The sequence below is a fragment of the Myotis nattereri genome (assembly GCF_964212035.1).
Source record: "Myotis nattereri genome assembly, chromosome: 1".
Classification (NCBI taxonomy): domain Eukaryota; kingdom Metazoa; phylum Chordata; class Mammalia; order Chiroptera; family Vespertilionidae; genus Myotis; species Myotis nattereri.
Window position 1 is genome coordinate 89,904,337 of NC_138075.1, and position 23,663 is coordinate 89,927,999.

At 45.7% G+C, this 23,663-nt stretch overlaps 1 protein-coding gene across 4 annotated transcripts in view; it reads right to left on the reverse strand.

The window, feature by feature from the left end:
- The window catches only part of RALGAPA1 (Ral GTPase activating protein catalytic subunit alpha 1), a 273,082-nt gene that overhangs the window by 113,465 nt on the left and 135,954 nt on the right, over positions 1–23,663 (reverse strand). For all 4 annotated transcript variants that reach the window (XM_081090070.1, XM_081090072.1, XM_081090071.1 and 1 more), the window contains 4 exons: positions 19,694–19,819; positions 13,287–13,345; positions 8,299–8,407; positions 6,897–7,007 (listed from right to left, as the gene is read on the reverse strand). In XM_081090070.1, the coding sequence (XP_080946196.1) occupies positions 6,897–7,007; positions 8,299–8,407; positions 13,287–13,345; positions 19,694–19,819 (405 nt within the window). The remainder of the gene's footprint in view (positions 1–6,896; positions 7,008–8,298; positions 8,408–13,286; positions 13,346–19,693; positions 19,820–23,663) is intronic.

Below are 23,663 nucleotides of genomic sequence, written 5' to 3' on the forward strand. Positions count from 1 at the left end.
AAAAGACCTGCATACTGAAAACTATAAAACACTAATGAATGAAGAAAGACAGTACCATGTGAATCCACTTATACGTGGAATCTAATGAACAAAATAAACTAACAAAGTGGACAGACTAATGGATACAGAGAACAGACTGACAGCTGTCAGAGGAGTGGGGGTTGGGGCCTGAGTGAGAAGGGTGAAGGGATTAAGAAAAAAAGAGAAGAAAGAAAGACTCATGGACAGCAATTTTCACCATTTCATTTAAAGGAAGCACTCTACAGCTTCTCTTTGGCATATCTGAATTGTCAGCATCACTATTCTTACACTTTGCAGCCTTCATTAGTAAAATAAGGTTTACTGAAAACAGGCATTGGGATACCATGACAGATGATCCAATAACTGAGATGGCAACTGAATGACTAATGGTTGAGTAGCATGTACGGTGTGACTACGCTGGACAAATTGATGATTCATATCCCACTGAAGAAGGACAATGTGAGATTTTATCACACTACTCAGAACAGTGTACTATTTAAAACTTAGTATAAATTGTTCATTTCTCAAATTTTCCATTTAATATTTTCAGATTACAATTGGCCATGAGTAATTAAAATTGCAAAAAGCTAAACTGTGGATAAGGGAGGACTAATGTAAATGGAAAGATATTCCATGTTATAGATTGGGAAAATTAATATTGTTCAATTGTTCATACCACCCCCAGCGATTTACTCATTCAATGAAATAAAAAATTCCAATGGCATTATTCTCAGAAACAGAAAAATCAATTTTAAAATTTGTATGGAACCACAATAAAGAGCCAAAGCCATCTTGAGAAAGAAGAACAAAACTGGAGGCATCACACTTCCTGATTTCAGGTTAATTATAAAGCTACTAGAGGCCTGATGCACGAAATTTGTGCACGGGGGGGGGGGGGGGAGGGTGTCCCTCAGCCTGGCCTGAACCCTCTCCAATCTGGTATGTCCCTCTCACAACCCAGGAACGCTGGCTCCCAACCGCTCGCCCGCCTGCCTGCCTGATTGCCCCTGCTTCTGCCTGCCAGCCTGATCACCCCCTAACCACTCCCCTGCCAGCCTGATCGATACCTAACTGCTCCCCTGCCAGCCTGGTCACCTCTAATTGCCCTCCCCTGCCAGCCTGGTTGCCCCCAACTGCCCTCCCCTGCAGGCCTGGTCACCCCCAACTGCCCTCCCCTGCTGGCCTGGGTCCCCCCCAAATGTCTTCCCCTGCAGGCCTGGTCGCCCCCAACTGCCCTCCCCTGCTGGCCTGATCGCCCACAACTGCTCTCCCCTGCTGGCCATCTTGTGTGTTGGAGTGATGGTCAATTTGCATATTACTCTTCTATTAAATAGAATAAACTGATGAAGAAAATAAGGGAAAGGATTTGAAAGCTTCAAATGAAAAAAATCTGCTTAAAGAACAAACTTAATTTTCAAATAGAATAAACAATCTTAAACGGTAAAATTTTCAAATGTTTTCTTACTAGCATACAGATGCAGAGTCACATTTACATCCAGTTATCATAACACCACTGATAATAACAGCTGCAGCCAACGTTTATTAAAATTTATGTATTCCCCCATCTTAATGGCAAAAAGTGTGAAGTGCTTCATATATATTTTTTCATTAATCTTCGGAGCAATTCTGTGAGGTATATACTTTTATCCCAAATGTAAAGATAAGAAAACAGAGTTCCGAGGGCAATGTAACTTGTTCATAGTTACAAAGTTAGTAAATGGCAGACTCATGGCAGGTGTGTCTAACCCTCAAATCCAACCTCTCAACCTACATTAAACTCAACCAATATTTATTGAACAGATTCTACATGAAAGTGATGCCCTTGTCTTTAAAAAATTTAGAATTTGTACACAAATATATTTACTGTTATAATAGAGGTTGGCAACATGGTTGCGTGGGAAAAGCCTAGACTTGAAATCTTACAGACATGAGTTTGAAAACTGCCCGGTCAGCAGTGACTTTACATAGTTACTAAATGCTCAGTCCTCTCATCTTAAATTAAGTAGGACAAAACAGGGGGCAGGAAAATAATTGCTCATCTTAAAAGATTTTTAAAAATTAAATGAGATAACATATGGAGATGCCTGGTGTATTAGTTGGTACATAGTAGGTGCTTAATAAATATTAATTACCATCTTTCCTAAAAATGTTACAAGAATATGAAGAACAATAAATTCTGGTTAGAGAGAACAGATAAGAGTTTTAATTTTTTTTTAAAATATATTTTATTGATTTTTTTACAGAGAGGAAGGGAGAGAGATAGAGAGTGAGAAACATCGATCAGCTGCCTCCTGCACATCTCCTACTGGGGATGTGCCTGCAACCCAGGTACATGCCCTTGACCGGAATCGAACCTGGGACCTTTCAGTCCGCAAGCCGACGCTCTATCCACTGAGCCAAACTGGTTTCGGCAGAGTTTTAATTTTTTGATGAGATAGATTTAAACCCAAAACTGAAAATGGGATGTAAAAAGGAAAATCAGAGCAGTTCAGGTAAGAAAAGAGTGAGGGGTATGTTTAGTTGATAGTAAGCCAACTCAGGTCCCTGGACTACAGTGTATTTCAAAGGAATATGTATGTGATTCTTTAAAGATGGATTGGGTCCTCATCAGAAGGCCTGGAAAAGCCTAGAAAAATAAATTGGATATTATTTTATAGGCAAAGGAAAACCACTCAAGAGATTTTGTTTTTTTTAGGTAACTGACATAATAGTCATGTAAATGTGAATGATGATTTGATAGGGAAGACCTCAGAAGCCAGGAAATCAATTAGAAGTCTATTATGGTATACTAGAGGCCCGGTGCACAAAAATTTGTGCACTGCGGGGGGGTGGGGGGGTCGCTCAGTCCAGCCTATGCCCTCTTGTAGTATGGGACCCCACGGAGGATGTCCACCTGCTGGCTTAGGCCCGCTCCTTGGGGGATCGGGCCCAAGTTGGCAGTCAGACATCCCTCTGGAAGCCCAGCAGCCCTCGGGGGATGTCCACTTGCCAGTGGGGAGCAGGCCTAAGCTGCAGTCGGACATCCTTAGAGCTGCTGAGGAGGCAGGAGAGGCTCCCACCACCACCGCTGTACTGGCAGCCGCCAGCCTGACTTGTGGCTGAGCAGAGCTCCCCTGTGGGAGCGCACTGACCACCAGGGGGCAGCTCCTGCATTGAGCATCTGCCCCCTGGTGGTCAGTGTGTGTCATAGTGACCAGTCATTCCCAGTCGTTCTGCTGTTAGGGTCAGTTTGCATATTATATAGGATAGAGGCCTGGTGCATGGGTGGGGGCCGCCTGGTTTGCCCTGAATGGTGTCCCAGATCAGGGTGGTGGTCCCGCTGGGGTGCCTGGCCAGCCTGGGTGAGGGGCTGATGGCTGTTTGCAGGCTGGTCAAGCCCCCCCCCCCCGCCCCGCCCCCGTGGGGACCCTCACCCCATGGAGGTTTGGCCAGCCTGGGTGAGGGGCTGATGGCTGTTTTCAGGCTGGCCACACCCCCTTTAGGGTAGGGGGTCTCCACTAGGGTGCCTGGCCGGTCTGGGTGAGGGGCTGAGGGCTGTTTTCAGGCTGGCCAAGCCCCCTGGTGACAAAAACTCCCAGTCTCTCCTTTTTTTCTTTTATCTTTTTTTATTCTGGGATTTATTTACCTTCTATAATTGAAACTTTGTAGCCTTGAGAGGAGCTCAGAGCTTGCCAGGGCATGCGGGAGGGAAGCCTCCTGCTCGCTTCAGCTTCGTGGCCATGGCCAGCTCAAAGTTCATATCTGGGTTTATTTACCTTTTGTAATTGAAACTTTGTTGCTTTGAGTGGAGCTCAGAGTCCGCAGCGGCAAGCGGGAAGCTTGGCTTCCTCCATCACTGGGGCAACCAAGCCTCCTGCTTGCTCCAGCTCCATGGCTGCTGGCTGCCATCTTGGTTGGGTTAATTTGCATATAGTCGCTCTGACTGGCTGATGGGCGTGGCTTAAGGCGTAACGAAGGCATGATCAATTTGCATGTTTCTCTTTATTAGTGTAGACTAGAGGCTCAGTGCACAAAATTCGTGCATGGGTAGGGTCCCTAGGCTTGGCCGGTGATCAGGGGTGATGGAGGCTTTCCTTCCGGCTGCTGGCTGGGGCCTTCCTTCCCTGACTGCCGGTTGGGGCCGTTCTTTGTTCTGTGCCGCCCCCTGGTGGTTAGCGCATGTCATAGCGAGTGATAGAACTCCCAGTCTCCCTATCGAACTCATGACGGGACACTTTGCATATCAGCCTTATACATATATCTCTACACTAATAAAAGAGAAAAATGGTAATTGGCGTACAGTGATACCTTTTTCATTGGCTAATCAGGGCTATATGCAAATTAACTGCCAACTAAGATTGGCAGTTAACTGCCAACTAAGATTGGCAGTTAACTGCCAACAAGATGGCGGCTAATTTGCATATGTAGGCACAATGCAGGGAGGCGAAAGGGAAAGCAGGAAGAAACCCCCTGCCACTGACAGTGATTGGAAACCCAGGGGGGAGCTAAGAGCTGGGGGGCAGGGCAAAGGCCCCCCAGCCATGATCTGAGAATCAGGCGCCTTTGCCGCCCTGGCCAGTGATAGCAGGAAGTAGGGGTGGAGCCAGCGATGGGAGCTGGGCACGGTCGAAGCTGGCAGTCCCAGGAGCTAGGGGTCCCTTGCCTGGGCCTAAAGCGAAGCCCACAATCACGGCGCCCCCCGCTGCCACTGCAGGTCCCCACTGCCCGGGCCGGAAGCCTAGACCAGAGGTGTTAGGCCTGGGCAGGGGCGGAGCCTGCAACCGCGGGGAGCTGGGGGTCCCCTCCCCAGGCCTGACACTTCTGCTGGAGGCCTCAGGCCTGGTCAAGGGGCCGATCCGGTGATTGGTGATCGGAGGGTGATGAGGGTCAACTCCTCTGGCCGAGGCATCAGGCCTGGGCGGGGGGCGGAGCCGGGGATTGGGGAGATATGATGGTCCCCTTGCCCAGGCCTGAAGCCTGGGTCAGAGGCGTCAGGCTTGGGCGGGGGGTGGAGCAAGCGATCAGAGGGAGATGGGGGTCCCCTGCCCAGGCATGATTCCTGGGCCAGAGGCCTCAGGCCTGGGCGGAGGCCAGAGCCAGTGATCGGGGGGAGATGGGGGTCCCCTGTCCAAGCCTGACACCTCTGGCGGAGGCGTCAGGCCTGGGCAAGGGGCCGATCAGGCGATCGGAGGGTGATGGGGGTCAACGCCTGATATACTAGGGTCCCGGTGCACGAAATTCGTGCACTGGGTGTGTGTGGGGGGGAGTGTCCCTCAGCTCAGCCTGCCCCCTCTCACATACTGGGAGCCCTCAGGCGTTGACCCCCATCACCCTCTAATTGCAGGATTGGCCCCTTGCCCAGGCCTGACGCCTCTGACAGAGGCGTCAGGCCTGGGCAGGGGACCCTCATTTCCTCCCATCACTGGTTCTGCCCCCAGCCCAGGCCTGATGCCTCTGGCCCAGGAATCATGCCTGGGCAGGGGACCCCCAGACCCCTCCAATTGCTGGTTCTGCCCCTTGCCCAGGCCTGATGCCTCGGCCAGAGGTGTCAGGCTTGGACAAGGGACCCCCATCTCCCCCCGATCACTGGCTCTGACCCCCGCCCAGGCCTGAGGCCTCTGGCCCAGGAATCATGCCTGGGCAGGGGACCCCCATCTCCCTCAGATCGCTTGCTCCACCCCCCGCCCAAGCCTGACGCCTCTGACCCAGGCTTCAGGCCTGGGCAAGGGGACCATCATATCCCCCCAATCCCCGGCTCCGCCCCCCACCCAGGCCTGATGCCTCAGCCAGAGGAGTTGACCCTCATCACCCTCCGATCACCAATCACCGGATCGGCCCCATGACCAGGCCTGAGGCCTCCGGCAGAGGTGTCAGGCCTGGGGAGGGGACCCCCAGCTCCCCGCGGTTGCAGGCTCCACCCCTGCCCAGGCCTAACGCCTCTGGCCTAGGCGTCCGGCCCGGGCAGCGGGGACCTGCAGTGGCAGCGGGGGGCGCCGTGATTGTGGGCTCCGCTTTAGGCCCAGGCAAGGGACCCCTAGCTCCCGGGACTGCCAGCTTCGAGCGTGCCCAGCTCCCATTGCTGGCTCCACCCCTGCTTCCTGCTATCACTGGCCAGGGCGGCAAAGGCGCCTGATTCTCCGATCATGGCTGGGGGGCAGGGCAAAGGCGGCCCCAGGGCCGCCTTTGCCTTGCCCCCCAGCTCTTAGCTCTCCCCTGGGTTTCCAATCACTGTCAGTGGCAGGGGGCTTCTTCCTGCTTTCCCTTTCGCCTCCCTGCATTGTGCCTACATATGCAAATTAACCGCCATCTTGTTGGCAGTTAATTGCCAATCTTAGTTGGCAGTTAACTGCCAATCATAGTTGGCAGTTAATTTGCATATAGCCCTGATTAGCCAATGAAAAGGGTATCATCGTACGCCAATTACCATTTTTCTCTTTTATTAGTGTAGATATATATATAAAGACAGAAATAATGAATGGCTGAAATAGTTCAGATATAGTAGAAAGTATAAAAGACATGGAATTAAAACAAAATAAAAACTAAATAATTGGCTCAAGAGGAAAGAAAAGTAATGAATCAAAATAATGTCCTGATGTGGTAACTGGACGGATGGCATGTTTTCTTAACCTAAGAGATGAAATGAAGCCAAATCCACATTCATACAGACAATGGCAATTATAAATTTGCAGATAACATTTAAAAACAAGATCACAATCTCCTAACATAAAACACAAAGGAACTGTCATGAACATTTGATACTCAAAAATGCACCTTAGGTTGCCATTATTTACTTGTGCAAAATTTGAAAACTATTAAATAATTTTGTATTTCAAGGTATCCAAATTTTAAAATCCTTAACAAAGGTCATTATGAAAAATAAATAAGAAATTACTTACTTGAATAATTTTCAAGGGAGAATCAGGCTGGTAAATCTGAAGTCTAGGTACATAGTGAACCAGCATGTGAAGCATGTTACAAGCTACATGGGCTACTGTTTTATTAGTAAACTGTAAAAATAACAAAAGAAAGAAAAACACATAAAAATTTCTTCCTGAACTATTATGCATCAATGCATTAGCTGCTGAAAAATTTTAAACTTCATATTTTTTGTCATTCTATATTTATGTGTTTATTAAAATATTATTAGGAAAATAAATATACAGCTGCAAAAGATTAAAAACACACAACTCATTCTAAAGACACAATATTATTTTTTCCTTTGTAATGCTTGACTGTCCTCATTTAAGCCTTATTCCATTTTCTCTTACCTAGATTTTTTACAACAGCCTCTAATCTTATTACCAATCTTTCCCCATTCAAATCTACTAGACACAATACTTCCAAAATAATATTCTGAAGAACTCCTCTGATGTTAATGTTCTCTATGCTTAAAACTCTTAAAGGACTCCCCAGTGGCATAAAGTTATGCTTTTTATGCTTATCTCTCTATGACCAAATCCTACCCACTCTTCAAGCCATGACCAAAAGTCTCCTCTTTCCAAAGTCTTCGCTGGTTCCTAAGTCAAAGTGATCTCTGCTTCCTCTGAACTCAATCAGCAGTTTACATACACCACTCATTTGGTTATCTCAGCTTTTTATACTTTATTCCTCTTATTTTAATCTTTTTCAGCATCAGATCATTAATCTCTTGAATCTAGCATTTACAATTCTTTTCATTGTGGTATCCCTTGCTCTGCCTAACAAAGCACCTCAAACTAGTATATGCTCAGAATTATCTGTCAAATCGGTAATATTTGTACATTGTATCTTTGGAGTCCTATACAGATAGTGTATTATAAGTCTTAAGACAGAAAAAATATTATGCTTCTGTTCAGAAACAAAAGAAAATATCCATTTATTCATTTATACTCCCGAAATAATTAGGTTATTTCTGAACAAATCTTATTTTGGCCACAAGGAGGCCATTTAACTTGAATGATAAAGTAAAAAAAGTTGAGCAGCTCAAGAATTCAGAAGTAGTAAAGATCAAATAGTAGGTTAAAAAAAATACTGATAAAGAAAAAACAAACAACCCATGTTGTTAAATGACTGGTTTCCTTTTTAAGAGCCACCCATATGTTTCCTATGGATAAAGCCAAATATATAAAAAGATGACTTAGGACCACTCTTAAAGAAAAAGTCAGGAACAAGGAAATAATGTAATAATAAATTAATGAAAACATTTATTAAAGAGCACAACATTTAATTAATATTTGGAGAAAAATAATCATGATTCTATACTATTTTAATATATTCCACTAAGTAGTTTTTTGTTTGTTTGTTTGTTTGTTTTTTTACCTTCAAGGAAACACAAATTACATTCAGAGCTTCCTTAATTTGAGGATGATGAGACTCATGGACTAGTTCTTCACAAATCCAAATACCTAAACTGCAAAGTGCTACACATCTGCAAAAAAAGGCAACCAATAATGATACAAATAAAAATGTATGAGCTTTTAAAGAAATGAAACCACCATCACAACCAAACATCCACAACTAGCTAACATAGAATGAACATGCACTGTTTAAGTAAATTGATCAATTTATTACTTTGTATGTTAGCTCTTCTTAGGAAGAGAAAGGAGGAGGAAAGCACATCCCTAAAACTTTAAATCTAATTTTTAATTATAATTTATTACCAAAATCATAGGCAGAGATAATATAAAGGATTTTTCTAACAAACCCATATTAAGAAACTGATGTTTTCATAAAGATTCCCAAATATATATGTAACCTGCTTTCAAAAAGGAAAGAATGTCATTTGATTAACTGATAGCAGCAAAGTGAACTTAAGCAAACTCAAACTCTTTAAAAAAACAGATTAGGTACACAAATAAAATGTATATACTTCAAAAAGGGATTCCAATAGAAATACAACTTGTAGGATTTTTGCTTTGTTGCTTAATGTCTTCATTTCCCTACTTGAACTGTTTCAGCTTGAAGGGAGTAATTTGCGATCACAATCAGTGGAATTCCATTAGTGTGTTCAAATATAAGCTTCTGATGACGAATATAATGGTTCTATGAAATTGACTCCTTCTAGGATCCTAGTTATATACGTGGCATGTCCTGGTACTGATATTCTTAAATTCAGCAGAATGCTAAATTCAGAACAATTCAATGCAGTAACATTTTACTGAACACATTGGAATAGAAGTTCTTAAGCTTCTCTTTTAGTCTAGCATAGTGTCAATGCTATAAATTGTTTACTATCAAAACTACCAGAAAGTCTTCTACGCACGTCTACTGCTTTATTTCTTCTCAACCATTGTCTATCTACCCATGAATCTTAGATAATATTTATAGATCTAAATAACCAAATTTCATGGTTAGCAGTAGAAAGAGCTGTAATCATCAAGTAACATTAAACTCTAAAGTGAGGCAAAGCTCTCCACGGAAGCAGCTAACTAAAGGCACAGACTGAAAGTACAAGTGGTTAACAGGCATTTTTCTTTTTTTGTGTGATCACACACCTGCATGCACAGTTTCCTACATTCCTAAAGGTGTCCAAATAATCTAAATTATTCCCAGTATTGCTCAACTCTCTGCTCCATATCAATTTTGGGGGTATAAGCATCTGAGGCAGTGGTTCTCAACCTTCTGGCCCTTTAAATACAGTTCCTCATGTTGTGACCCAACCATAAAATTATTTTCGTTGCTACTTCATAACTGTAATGTTGCTACTGTTATGAATCGTCATGTAAATATCTGATATGCAGGATGGTCTTAGGCAACCCCTGTGAAAGGGTCGTTCAACTGCGAAAGGGTCGTGACCCATAGGTTGAGAACCACTGATAAAGCCTACTCTTAATAAAAGCTATTGTGTTAATGATTCCCAAGTCTTTCTGGGCATCTATGTTTTAGGTTTCAATATTCTTTACTTGAGAGGCAACATAGTTAAAAAGAAACACGCAGAAAATCTAGAATCTGAAACTCTGGGTTCAAATCTGGTTCAGCCATTATTATTTATGCATCTAATAAGGCTCTGAAGACAAACTATAATAGTTTTAATCATGGCTCTGCCATTGCTGGGTGATAGGGATAATTATTTAAATACTCTGGGCTCCTATAATACGGAAGATACAAATTGTACCTGTCTTCTAGAGTTGTTACAAATGAGGTAATAAAGTATTTAGAACAGTGTCTGGCACTTAGAAAGGATTTAATAAATGTTAGCTTTCTAAGACATCGGTTTCATGCTAGCAAACCTGGAAGAATAATGATGGTTCCATTAATTTCTTAGAATTGTGATGAGGAATAAATAAAACAATATTATAGGAAAATTCTTGGAAACTTAAAAGATTGTCATTATTAACATAGAAAATACTAGAGAATTAATATTTAAAATGATCACATTTGAGGGTAAAACTACCAGAAATGAAAATATGGTATAATGGAAAAGACAATGTCATTTTCTAGGGATGTCCAGCATTAAAATGAAATTAAAATAAAAAATTTACTCAAAAAGATTTGTGGTTTTTAAAAAATATTTTTTTATTGATTTCAGTGAGGAAGAGAGAGGGAGAGAGAGATGAAAACATCATTGATAAGAGATGATCATTGATTGGCTCCTGCCCTCATGCCCCCTACTGGGGATCAAGTCTGCAATTCGGGCATGTGTCCAGACTGAAATCGAACCCTGACCTCCTGGTTCATAGGTTGATGTTCAACCACTGTACAACACCAGCCAGGCTCAAAGAGATTTGTTTTTAGTTAACTTGACTAACAAATGAGAAAAATATGGAACTGAATTAAAAAGCTGGAGCTATGTCTCATTTAAGCAAACTATTCACTTTACATTATTTTTACTGGTGGAAAAAATAAGAGACTTAAATTAGAATTAATATTCAAATAGTCAAAGCCATGATCTGCACTTTCATTAACCTGGGTCAAAAAAATATGTAGGTAATTGGAAAAGAGAAAGCTTTGCAGAGATATAGGTCAGAGGAGGAGTAACACAGGCTACTTTTGAAGCTAATGACATTCTCTTAGAATTAGATTCAAGAAATATAATACTGTATGAATTAAGGATATTTGGGGATGAGAAGAAACATGATGCGATACTGGCAACCAGCTGACTTAAGTCTCAACCTTTTTAAAAAAAGTTTAGTAAAATAGAAAATGACAAGTTTTTGCCCTTAAATAAGGCATTTAAAAAGGAAAACATTCTAAAATCTTATATTTATAATGTAATACACATTTATATAATACTAGAGGCCTGGTGCACAAAAATTTGTGCACTCAGGGGGGAAGGGGGGTCCTTCAGCCTGGCGTGTGCCCTCTCGCAGTCTGGGACCCCTCGGGAGATAACGACCTGCTGGCTTATGCCTGCTCCCGGGTGGCAGAGGGCAGGACCAATCCCTAGGTGCAGCCCCTGGTCGGGCTCAGAGCAGGGCTGATTGGGGAGTTGGGGCGCTGTCCCATTATGCACAGAGCAGGGCGGATTGGGAGGTTGCAATGCCACCCTCAGTCAAGCTCGAGATAGGGCCAATTGGAGGGTTGGGGCACCGCCCCCTGTCACACTCAAGGCAGGGTGTGACAGGGTTGATGGGGAGGTTGCGGCGTCACCCCCCGTCATGCACAGAGCAGGGCCAATCAGGGGATTGGGGAGCTGCCCTGTCACACACAGAGCAGGGCCCATCAGGGGGGGTTGGGGCTCCTTACCCTGTCACGCACAGAGCAGGGCCCATCAGGGGTTTGGGGAGCTCCCCCCTGTTACGCACAGAGCAGGGTTGATCAGGGGGTTGGGGAGCTCCCCCCTGTTACGCACAGAGCAGGGCTGATCAGGGGGTTGAGGAGCTCCCCCTTGTCACTCACAGAGTAGGGCCGATAGGGGAGTTGGGGCACCGCCCCCAGTCACACACAGAGCAGGGCAGATCACGGGGTTGGGGCTCCGCCCTCTATCACCCACAGAGCAGGGCCTATCAGGGGTTTGGGGCGCCGCCACTGTCACACTCAGGGCAGGGCCGATGGGAAGGTTATGGCTCTATCCCGTCACACACAGAGCAGGGCCCGTGGTGGGGGGAGGGGTTGAGGCGCCGCACCCTGTCACACACAGAGCCACAGGGCGATCAGGGGGTTTGGGCGCTGCCCCATCACACTGATCCCGGTGCCGGGAGGCCTCGCAGCTCCGCTGATCCTGGTCCTGGGAGGCATATTACCCTTTTACTATATAGGATAGAGGCCTGGTGCATGGGTGGGGCTGGCTGGTTTGCCCTGAAGGGTGTCCTGGACCAGGGTGGGGGTCCCCACTGGGGTTCCTGGCCAGCCTGGGTGAGGGGATGATGGCTGTTTGCAGCTGGTCACACACCCTTCAGGGTGGGGGTACCCACTGGGGTGCCTGGCCAGTCTGGGTGAGGGGCTGAGGGCTGTTTTCAGGCTCGCGGGTGACTGAAGCTCCCAACTGCTCCTTTTTTTTTTTTTTAATTCTGGGCCAGCTTTAGCTCTGGCTCCAGCTCTGAGGCCTCTGCTGGGTTCTATAATCGAGACACTGTATCAACTCCAGCTCTGAGATACCGGCTCACTGAAAGCTGGTTTCTGGGGTTTTGTTTATCTTCTATATTTGTTACAATGTTTCAGACTGCAAGCTTAGAGGCCGGCAAGGCAGGCGGGGAACATTGGAGTCCTCCATCACTGAAGTAAGCAAGCCTCATGTTAGTTTCAAGTTGCCTGGCTGCCGGCCGCCATCTTGGCTGGCAGTTAATTTGCATATCTCGCTGATTAGCCAATGGGAAGGGTAGCGGCCGTACGCCAATTACCATGTTTCTCTTTTATTAGATAGGATATTATATATGTAAACCACATATATATTACTTATATTCTATTTTTTAAAAATCCTGATCAAATGTTTATTAATATCAATATATACTATTTTCTTAAATACAGTCAGTACATTACATTCTATAATAAAAATATTTTATTTTAATTCAATTTAAGTAACATTCACTGGGTAACTACTACTACAATTCAAGGTATTGCAGAAGAGACTGAATATATAATCTAAAAGGAAAGCAAAATATATTTAAATATATAATTGAAAAAGTCATTTTCAATACTGAGGGTAGAGGTACTAAAACGGGTGACTAATATTTTATCTTTTAATGAAAGAACATTCATATTTAAATCATGAAAAACAGTATTTAATCATACAAATAATTTAAATTTGTAATTCAGAATAGCTTTTGTGTATCTGAAACAATGTGGACTGCTAAATAATCCAACCAACTTCTAAGGTGAAACTGCAAACACAGAATAGTTATAACAAGTCTTAAGAATATCTGACTTACCGTGCAGGCCCAGAGGGCTCATCTCTTGCTGAGCTTAATACAGTTTTGATTATAAGTTCCTAAAATAAGGAGGAAAAGTAGCAATGAGTAAGAGTTCATTCATTAATTCAAAAAATATTTATTAAATGGTGACTATGGCAGATGCTAGGAATACTCTCCTATCTAATAATAGACAAACATGGGAATTAACCATACCTCCTCTACGCTTCCCATTGGCTAATCAGCAGAATATGCAAATTGACTGCCAACCAAGATGGCGGCCAGCAGCCAGGCAGCTGAAGCAAACAGGAGGCTTGCTTGCTCCAGTGATGGAGGAAGCCAAGGTTACCCGCCTGCTGCTGCCAGACTCTGAGCTGCACTCTAAGCAACAATGTTGCAATTATAGAAGCTAAACAAACCCCAGATAACGGCTTTCAGACAGCAGGCCTCGGAGCTGGAGCCGCAACTAAGTTTCAATTACAGAAGGTAAATAAATCCGAGAATAATAAAAGAAAGCAAAAAGGGAGAGACTGGGAGCTTTAGTTGCAGGCTTGGCCCGCCTGAAAAAGAGCCCTCAGCCCCTCATCCTGGCTGGCCAGGCACCCCAGTGGGGACCCCCACTCTGAAGGGGGTGCAGGCAGCCTGAAAACAGCCATCAGCTCCTCATCCAGGCTTGCCAGGCACCCCAGTGGAGACCCCCACTCTGAAGGGGGTGCGGGCAGCCTGAAAACAGCCATCAGCCCCTTATCCAGGCTGGCCAGGCACCCCAGTGGGGACACCAACCCTGAAGGGGTGCGGGCAGCCTGAAAACAGCCATCAGCCCCTCACCCAGGCTCGCCAGGCACCCCAGCGGGACCCCACCCTGATCAGGGACACCATTCAGGGCAAACCAGGTGGCCCCCACCCATGCACCAGGCCTCTATCCTATATAGTAAAAGGGTAATATGCAAACTGACCCTAACAGCAGAACGACTGGGAATGATTGGTCACTATGACACACACTGACCACCAGGGGGCAGACGCTGAATGCAGGAGCTGCCCTCTGTTGGTCAGTGAGCTCCCACATGGAGGAGCTCTGTTCAGCTACAAGTCAGGCTGATGGCTGCCAGTACAGCTGTGGTGGTGGGAGCCTCTCCTTCCTCCTCAGAAGTGCTAAGGATGTCTGACTGCAGCTTAGGCCTGCTCCCCGCTGGCAAGTGGACATCCCCCGATGGCTGCCGGGCTGCCAGAGGGATGTCTGATGGCCAGCTTAGGCCCAATCCCCTGGGGAGCAGGCCTCAGCAAGCAGATGGTCATCCGCCGAGGGGTCCCAGACTGTGAGAGGGCACAGGCCAGGCTGAGGGACCTTCCCACGCCCCCGCGCAAGTGCACAATTTTTTGTGCACCGTGCCTCTAGTCTACATTAATAAAAGACAAAGATGCTAATTGACCGTACCTTCGCTATGCTCCAAGACATGCCCACCAGCCAATCAGAGCAACTCTATGCAAATTAACCCAACCAAGATGGTGGCTGGAAATCACGGAGCTGGAGTAAGCAGGAGGCTTACTTGCCTGGGCAATGGAGGAAGCCAAGCTTCCCACCTGCTCTGAGCCGGCTGTGGCCTTCACTCATGTCAACAAAGTTTCAATTATAGAAAACAAATAAATCCAAGATACCTGCTTCCAGACAGCTTCCACTGGGAGCTTGGGTGGCTGGGGGCCGTGGCCAGCCGGCAAACAGCCATCAGCCCCTCACCCAGGCTGGCCAGGCATCCCAGCGGGGTCCCCCACCCTGAAGGGGCAGTGGCCAAGCTGCAAAGAGCCATCAGCCCCTCACCCAGGCTGGCCAGACACCCCAGCAGGGACCCCCACCCTGAAGGGGCTGTGGCCAAGCTGCAAACAGCCATCAGCCCCTCACCCAGGCTGGCCAGACACCCCAGCAGGGACTCCCACCCTGAAGGGGCTGTGGCCAGCCTGCAAACAGCCACCAGCCACTTACCTGGGCTAGCCACACCCTTATGGGGTGAGGGTCCTAGCTGGGGGGCTTGACCAGCCTGCAAACTGCCATCAGCCACTCACCAAGACTGGCCAGGCACCCCAGAAGGACCCCCCCCCCCACTCTGAAGGGGGTGTGGCCAGCCGGAAAACGGCCCTTAGCTGCTCACCCAGGCTGGCCAGGCACCCCATTGAGGACCCAGACCCTGAAGGGGGTGTTGCCAGCCTGCAAACAGCCATTAGCCCCTCACCCAGGCTGGCAAGGCACTCCTATATTATAACAGGCTAATATGCAAATACACCCTAACAGCAGAAAGACTGGGAATGACTGGTCACTATGACACACACTAACCACCTGGGGGAAGATGCTCAATGCAGGACCTGCCCCCCTGGTGGTCAGTGCACTCCCACAGGGGGAGCTCTGCTCAGCCAGAAGCCAGGCTGGCGGCTGCCAGTACAGCGGTGATAGTGGGAGCCTCTTCCACCTCCCCAGCAGCACTAAGGATGTCTGACTGCAGCTTAGGCCTACTCCCCGCTGGCAAGTGGACATCCCCCAAGGGCTCCCAGGCTGCCAGAGGGATGTCTGACTGCCAGCTTAGGCCCAATCCCCCGAGGCGCGGGCCTAAGCCAGCAGGTGGTCATCCCCTGAGGAGTCCCAGACTGCGAGAGGGCACAGGCTGGGCTGAGGGACATGCCCCCCCTGGCCGGAGTGTACAAATTTTTGTGCACCGGGCCTCTAATCCTATATAATAAAGAGGTAATATGCAAAGTGAGCATCACTCCAACACACAAGATGGCCATCCCCATGTGGACACAGATTGCCAGCAGGGGAGGGCAGTTGGGGGCAACCAGGCCTGCAGGGGAGGGTAAGTGGGGGCGACCAGGCCTGCAGGGGAAGGCAGTTAGGGGTGATCGAGCCAGCAGGGGAGGGCAGTTAGGAGCGACCAGGCCGGCAGGGGAGGGCAGTTAGGGGCAATTGGGCCGGCAAGGGAGCTGTTAGGCGTTGATCAGGCTGGCAAGGGAGTGGTTAGGGGGTGATTAGGCTGGCAGGCAGAAGCGGTTATGGGCAATCAGGCAGGCAGGCGGGCTAGTGGTTGGGAGCCAGCAGTTCTGGACTGTGAGAGGGATGTCCGACTGCCCGGTGAGATCGGGCCTAAACAGGCAGTCGGACATCCCTTGAGGTATCCCAGATTGGAGAGGGTGCAGGCTGGCCTGAGGGATACTCCCCCCACGCTCCCGTGAACAAATCTCATGCACCGGGCCTCTAGTATTGAAGTAAAACCGACAGTCTTTGTTCTCATGTACAGACTTTTAATAGTCTAATGTTATTCAAAAAATTAGCTAAATAAATAAAACAATGGTATAGTCTGAATGTATGTCCCCTCACAATTCGTATGTTGAAATCCTAACTTCTAGAGATGATGGTATTAGGATGTGCTTAGGTCATGAGAATGGAGCCTTTATGAGTGAAATTAATGTTCTTATAAAAGACAGTCACACAGAGCTCCCTGGCTCTTTTTACTTTGTGAGGCCACAGGGAGAAGGCCCAGGATGAACCAGGAAGAGGTCCCTCACCTAAAAACGACTATGCTAAACCTTTGATCTTGGACTTCTCAGCCTCCAGAAATATGTGAAATAATTTTTCGTGATTTTTATAAGCAACCCAGTCTATAATATTTTGTCATAGTAGCCAAAAATAACTTTTTACTGATTTTTCACTTGAAATTTTAAAAAAGGTTTGTAAACAACTAAAGGCCCGGTGCACAAAAATTTGTGCACTCCGGGGGGTGGGGGCGGGGGGTCCCCCAGCCCGGCCTATGCCCTCTCGCAGTCTGGGACCCCTTGGGAGATAACGACCTACTGCTTTAGGCCTGCTCCCGGGTGGCAGAGGGCAGGCCCAATCCCTAGGTGCAGCCCCTGGTCGGGCTCAGAGCAGGGCTGACTGGGGAGTTAGGGCGCCGCCCACTGTCATGCATAGAGCAGGGCAGATCAGGAGGTTGCGATGCCACCTTCAGTCATGCTCAGGGAAGGGCCGATTGGGGGGTTGGGGCACCGCCCCCTGTCACACTCAAGGCAGGGTCGATGGGCAGGTTGCGGCGCCACCCCGTCATGCACAGAGAAGGGCCAATCAGGGGGTTAGGGCGCTGCCCCTGTCACGCACAGAGAAGGGCCCATTAGGGGGTTGAGGAGCTCCCCCCTGTCACGCACAGAGCAGGGCTGATCAGGGGGTTGAGGAGCTCCCCCTTGTCACTCACAGAGTAGGGCCGATAGGGGAGTTGGGGCACCGCCCCCAGTCACACACAGAGCAGGGCAGATCACGGGGTTGGGGCTCCGCCCTCTATCACCCACAGAGCAGGGCCTATCAGGGGTTTGGGGCGCCGCCACTGTCACACTCAGGGCAGGGCTGATGGGGAGGTTATGGCTCTACCCCATCACACACAGAGCAGGGCCCATGGGGTGGGGGTTGGGGCGCCGCCCTCTATCACCCACAGAGCAGGGCCGATCAGGGGGTTGGGGCTCCGCCCTCTATCACCCACAGAGCAGGGCCTATCAGGGGTTTGGGGCGCCGCCACTGTCACACTCAGGGCAGGGCCGATGGGGAGGTTATGGCTCTACCCCGTCGCACACAGAGCAGGGCCGATCAGGGGGTTGGGGTGCTTCCCCATTCACACACACAGAGCAGGGCCCGTGGGGTGGGGTTTGGGGCACCGCACCCTGTCACACAAAGAGCTGCAGGACGATCATGGGGTTGGGGAGCTCCCCCTATCAGGCACAGAGCAGGGCTGATCAGGGGGTTGGGGCGCCTTCCCCTGTCAGGAACAGAGCAGGGCCGATAGGGAGGTTGTGGCCCCGCCCCCTGTCACACACAGAGCCGCAGGGCAATTAGGAGGTTTGGGCGCTGCCCAGTCACACTGATCCCGGTGCCGGGAGGCCTCTCGGCTCCGCTGATCCCGGTGCTGGGAGGCATATTACCCTTTTACTATATAGGATAGAGGCTGGGTGCACGGGTGGGGGCCGGCTGGTTTGCCCTGAAGGGTGTCCTGGATCAGGGTGGGGGTCCCCACTGGGGTGCCTGGCCAGCCTAGGTGAGGGGATGATGGCTGTTTGCAGCGGGTCACACACCCTTCAGGGTGGGGGTCCCCACTGGGGTGCCTGGCCAGTCTGGGTGAGGGGCTGAGGGCTGTTTTCAGGCTGGGGGTGAATGAAGCTCCCAACCACCCCTTTTTTTCTTTTTCTTTTTATTCTGGGCCAGCTTTAGCTTTGACGCTTGGCTCCAGCTCTTAGGCCTCCGCTGCTGAAAGCAGGTTTCTGTCCTTTGTTTACCTTCTGTATTTGAAACAATGTTGTGATCCTGCTGCCTGAAGCCCGACGGACTAAAGCAGGTTTCTGGGGTTCTGTTTAGCTTCTATATTTGTAACATAGTTGCTTAGAGTTGCAGCTCAGAGGCCGGCAGCGGCAGGCAGGGAATGTTGGAGTCCTCCATCACTGAAGCAAGCAAGCCTCATGTTCGCTTTAAGCTGCCTGGCTTCCAGACGCCATCTTGGCTGGCATTAATTTGCATATTGCCCTGATTAGCCAATGGGAAGGGTAGCGGTTGTACACTAATTACCATGTTTCTCTTTTATTAGATAGGACTAGAAGTGTATCTGCTCCTAATCAGTCATTATCTTTATTTTTAAGTTTCAGTATTTAGAGTGAGTTCCATCAGCAATTATATAGTCACTTTAATTGTGCACCATCTCCTGTTCAAGCCTGTTAATGCTTTAGGTATATGGGATCCCAAACCTCAATTCCTAAAGCAGAACAGAATATTCCATTACATTATGTTTGATGCCTCACATTGGGAAATTGGGAGAGGGGAGTCAGTATGCAGTTTTAATGCCATCTTAATCTAAGAAGCCTATATTACCAGCATAGGATCTGGCACATAGAATCTTACCTAATAATAGACAAACCTGTAAATTGACCTTACCTTTGCTACACTAACCAGCCAATTAGGAAAGTATGCAAATTAACCCAACAAAGATGGTGGTTAATTTGCATATGTAGGCTCCAAGCGGCGGAGCAAAGCCGGATGGCCCCGGTGCCAGTGGAGCAAAGCCGGATGGCTCCGGGGCCAGCTCCGGCTGGAGCACAGCCAGAGCGAAGGCCTAGGTCCCAGGTGCCAGAGGCAAACCAGTGCCAGCAGCCAAGGGAAGGGAAGGCCTATTGCACGAATCTCTTCGTGCAACAGGCCTCTAGTATTTCGATAATAAGAAAAAACATTTTCAAAGCAGTTATAAACACAAAAAAGGCTATGCTCCTAATAAATATTCCAGCCTGTGTTCTGAAGCTGGTTAATGTTCTTTAAAAATTGTGTGGATTTCTAAGAAAAGCAAGAATACACATTTTATTGAATATACATTATTATTATACATCATTTAAATGCTAACAATTAACATCTGATTTCTTACCTTAACATCTGTAAATTGAGACACAGCAATATCAGGAATATTGGGATGAAGAGCAGGCAGTTCACAATATAAGTTAGGAAAGCAAACTAAAGATCCCAGAAGAACTTGCGCTTCCACTCTTGGTGCCTACAAGTAACCAGATTTTTTAAATCTTTAAAATATATTAGTATTATTAAGTTATCAGAAAAATTACGTTATCACCTAACCATATTACACAGAGAAGCAAGCGAATAAGACAATATTAATAAAGAAATAGGGAAACACAAAAAGATCCAGGTTTTCATTTATGTTTTCCATATAGACTCCTATCATCCTCAAGAAGGGCAACAAATAGCAGAGCTTTCCTCAAGAGCAGCTAATAAGCTGAAATTAGCCTCAGTTAATAAGACCATAAATTTTTAAAAAGCTTAACAGCACAAAATTACCCTAGTTTTAAGGAAAAATATACTTTTGTTTTAAAGGCAACTCATACATCATAACACACTGTTCTTTTTTAAAAATGTTTTATTACATTCATTAGGATGACACTGGTTAATAAATAACGCATTGTTCTAAAACATTCAAACACATGGAGACTAAATAGCATGTTATTAAACAATGAATATATTACTAATGAGGCCAAGAAAGAAATAAAAAACTTTCTGGAAACAAATGAAAATGAACACACAACAACCCAAAAATCTTGGGGCCCAGGAAAAGCAGGCATATCTCAAAAAACAAAAACAATCACCAATAAACTATTTAACCCTACAACTTAAAGAACTAGAAAGAGAACAATAAGAAAAGCCCAAAGGAAGTAGAAGGAAGGAAATAAGGATTAGAGCAGAAATAAATAACATAGATACTAAAAAAAAAATACAAAAAAAATCAATGAAACCAAGAGCTGGTTCTTTGAAAGGATAAACACAATGGATAAACAATCAGTCAGACTCATCAAGAAACAAAGAGAGAGGACCCAAATAAATAAAATCAGAAACAAAAGTGGAAAAGTAACCACAGACACAACAGTAATACAAAGGATTGCAAGAAAATACTATGAACAACTATATGCCAAGAAGCTAGACAATGTGGATGAAATGAAAAATTCCTAGGAAAATACAATCTCCCAAAACTGAATCAGGAGTAATCAGAAAACCTGAATAGGCCAACAACAACTGATGAAACAGAAGCAGAAGTCAAAAAACTCCCAGCAAACAAAAGCCCAGGTCCAGATGGCTTCACAGGGGAGTTTTACCAAACATTCAAAGAAGAACTAACACCTGTACTCCTCAAACTATTTCAGAAAATCCAAGAGGAAGGAACACTTCGAAACTATTTTTATGAGACCAGCATTATCCTAATTCCAAAACCAGATAAAGACACTACAAGAAAAAGAATTACAAGCCAATATCCCTGATGAATATAGATGCTAAAATCCTCAACAAAATATTAGCAAATTACATCCATATTAAAAAGGTCATACACCATGACCAAGTGGGATTTATTCCAGGGGTGCAAGACTGTTACAATATTCACAGATCAATAAATGCGATACATCATGTAAATAAATTGAAAGTCAAAAATCATATGATCATATCAATTGATGCAGAAAAAGCATTTGACAAAATCCAACACCCATTTTTGATAAAAACTCTCAGCACAGTAGGAATAGAGGAGTACATCTCAACATGATAAAGGCCATATATGACAAACCTATAGCCAACATCATATTCAATGGGAAAAAACTAAAAGCATTTCCCCTAAAAACAGGAACAAGACAGGAATGTCTGCTTTCACCACTCTTATTCAACATAGTGCTGGAAGTGCTAGCCACAGCAATTAGACAAGAAGAAGAAGAAATAAAAGGAATCCAAGTTGGAAAGGAGGAAGTAAAACTCTCATTATTCACAGATGACATGGTATTGTACATAGAAAACCCTAAAGATTCCACCAAAACACTACTAGATTTAGTAAATGAATTTGGCAATGTAGCAGGATACAAAATCAACACCCAAAAATTGATGGCTTTTTTATACACCAATAATGAATTCTCAGAAAGAGAAATTAAACAATCCCATTTACTATTGCAATAAAAAATTAAGATACTTAGGAATAAACGTAACCAAGGAGGCAAAAGACCTATACTCGGAAAATTACAGGAAGCTGAAAAAAGAGACAGAAGGAGATATAAACAAGTGGAAGAATATACCATGTTCATGAATTGGTAGAATCAACATCATTAAAATGTCCATACTACCCAAGGCAATCTACAGATTAATGCAATCCCTATTAAAACGCTAATGGCATATTTCATAGAGCTGGAACAAATACTCCAAAAATGTATATGGAATCAAAAAGACCCTGAATAGCTACAGCAATTGGAGAAAGAAAACCAAAGTTGGAGGAATCACAATACCAGATTTCAAGTTACACTACAAAGCCACCGTAATCAAAACAACCTGGTACTGGCTTAAGAACAGGCATATAGATCAATGGGACAGAATAGAGAACCCAGAAATTGACCCAAGCCATTATGCTCAATTAATATTTGACAAAGGAGGCAAGAGCATACGTTGGAGTCAAGACAGTCTCTTCAATAAATGGTGTTGGGAAAATTGGACAGATACATGCAAAAAATGAAACTAGAACACCAACTTATACCATACACAAGAATAAACTCAAAATGGATAAAAGACTTAAATGTAAGTCATGAAACCATAAAAATCCTAGAAACAAGCATAGGCAGCAAAACCTGAGACATCTCTTGTAGCTATATGTTTACAGATACATCTCCTAAGGCAGAGGATACTAAGGAGAAAATAAACAAATGGGACTACATCAAAATAAAAAGCTTCTGCACAGCAAAAGAAACCATCAACAAAATGAAAAGAGATCCCAGCATATGAGAAAACATATTTGGCAATGATACATCAGATAAAGGGTTAATATCCAAAATATATAAGGAACTCAAGACAACTTAACAAAAGACAAATAATCCAATTGAAAAATGGGCAAAGGACCTCAATAGACATTTCTCCAAAGAGGACACACAGATAGCCAAGAGACATGAAAAAATGCTCAAAGTCACTAATCATCCAAGAGATGCAAATCAAAATGACAATGAGGTACCATCTCAAACCTGTCAGAATGGCTACCATCAAAAAATCAACAAATGACAAGTGCTGGCCAGGATGTGGAGAAAAGGAACCCTAGTACACTGCTGGTGGGAATGCAGACTGGTGCAGCCACTATGGAAGACAGTATGGAGTTTCCTCAAAAAATTAAATATGGGTCTGCCATTTGACCCAGTGATCCCACTTCTAGGAATATATTCTAAGAAACCCAAAGCACCAATCAGAAAGAATATATATACCCCTAAGTTCATAGCAGCACAATTTACAATAGCTAAGATCTGGAAACAGCCCAAGTGCCCATCAGTAGATGGGTGGGTAAAAAAGCTGCGGTACATTTATACCATGGAAGACTATGCAGCTGTAAAAAGAAGGATCTCTTGGCTTTTGAGACAGCATGGACCTGGAGAGTATCATGCTAAGTGAATAAGTCAGAGAAAGACAAGTATCACATGATCGCAGTCATATGTGGACTTTAAGTAACAAAATAAACTGATGAACGGAGTGGATCCAGAGACATGGAAGCATGGAACAGAGTTTGAAATCTCAGAGGGAAAGCGGGGGAGGGTGGGTGGGTGGGAGGTAATCAACCAAAGACCTTGAATGTATATATGCATAACCCATGGACACAGACAATAAGGTGCTGAAGGCCTGGGGCGGGGGTGGGGGGGGTGAGGGGGTGGGGGAGAGTGGGGAGGGGGAGGGGAGGCAGCCTGGAAGAGGTCAATTGGGGGGAATAAGGAAACATGTAATTTTTTCAACAATGAAGAATTATTAAATAAAATAATAACACATTGTTCTAATGAGCATATGATTCAATGCCACTAGATTATATTTATTACTACCTAAGGATGAGTAAA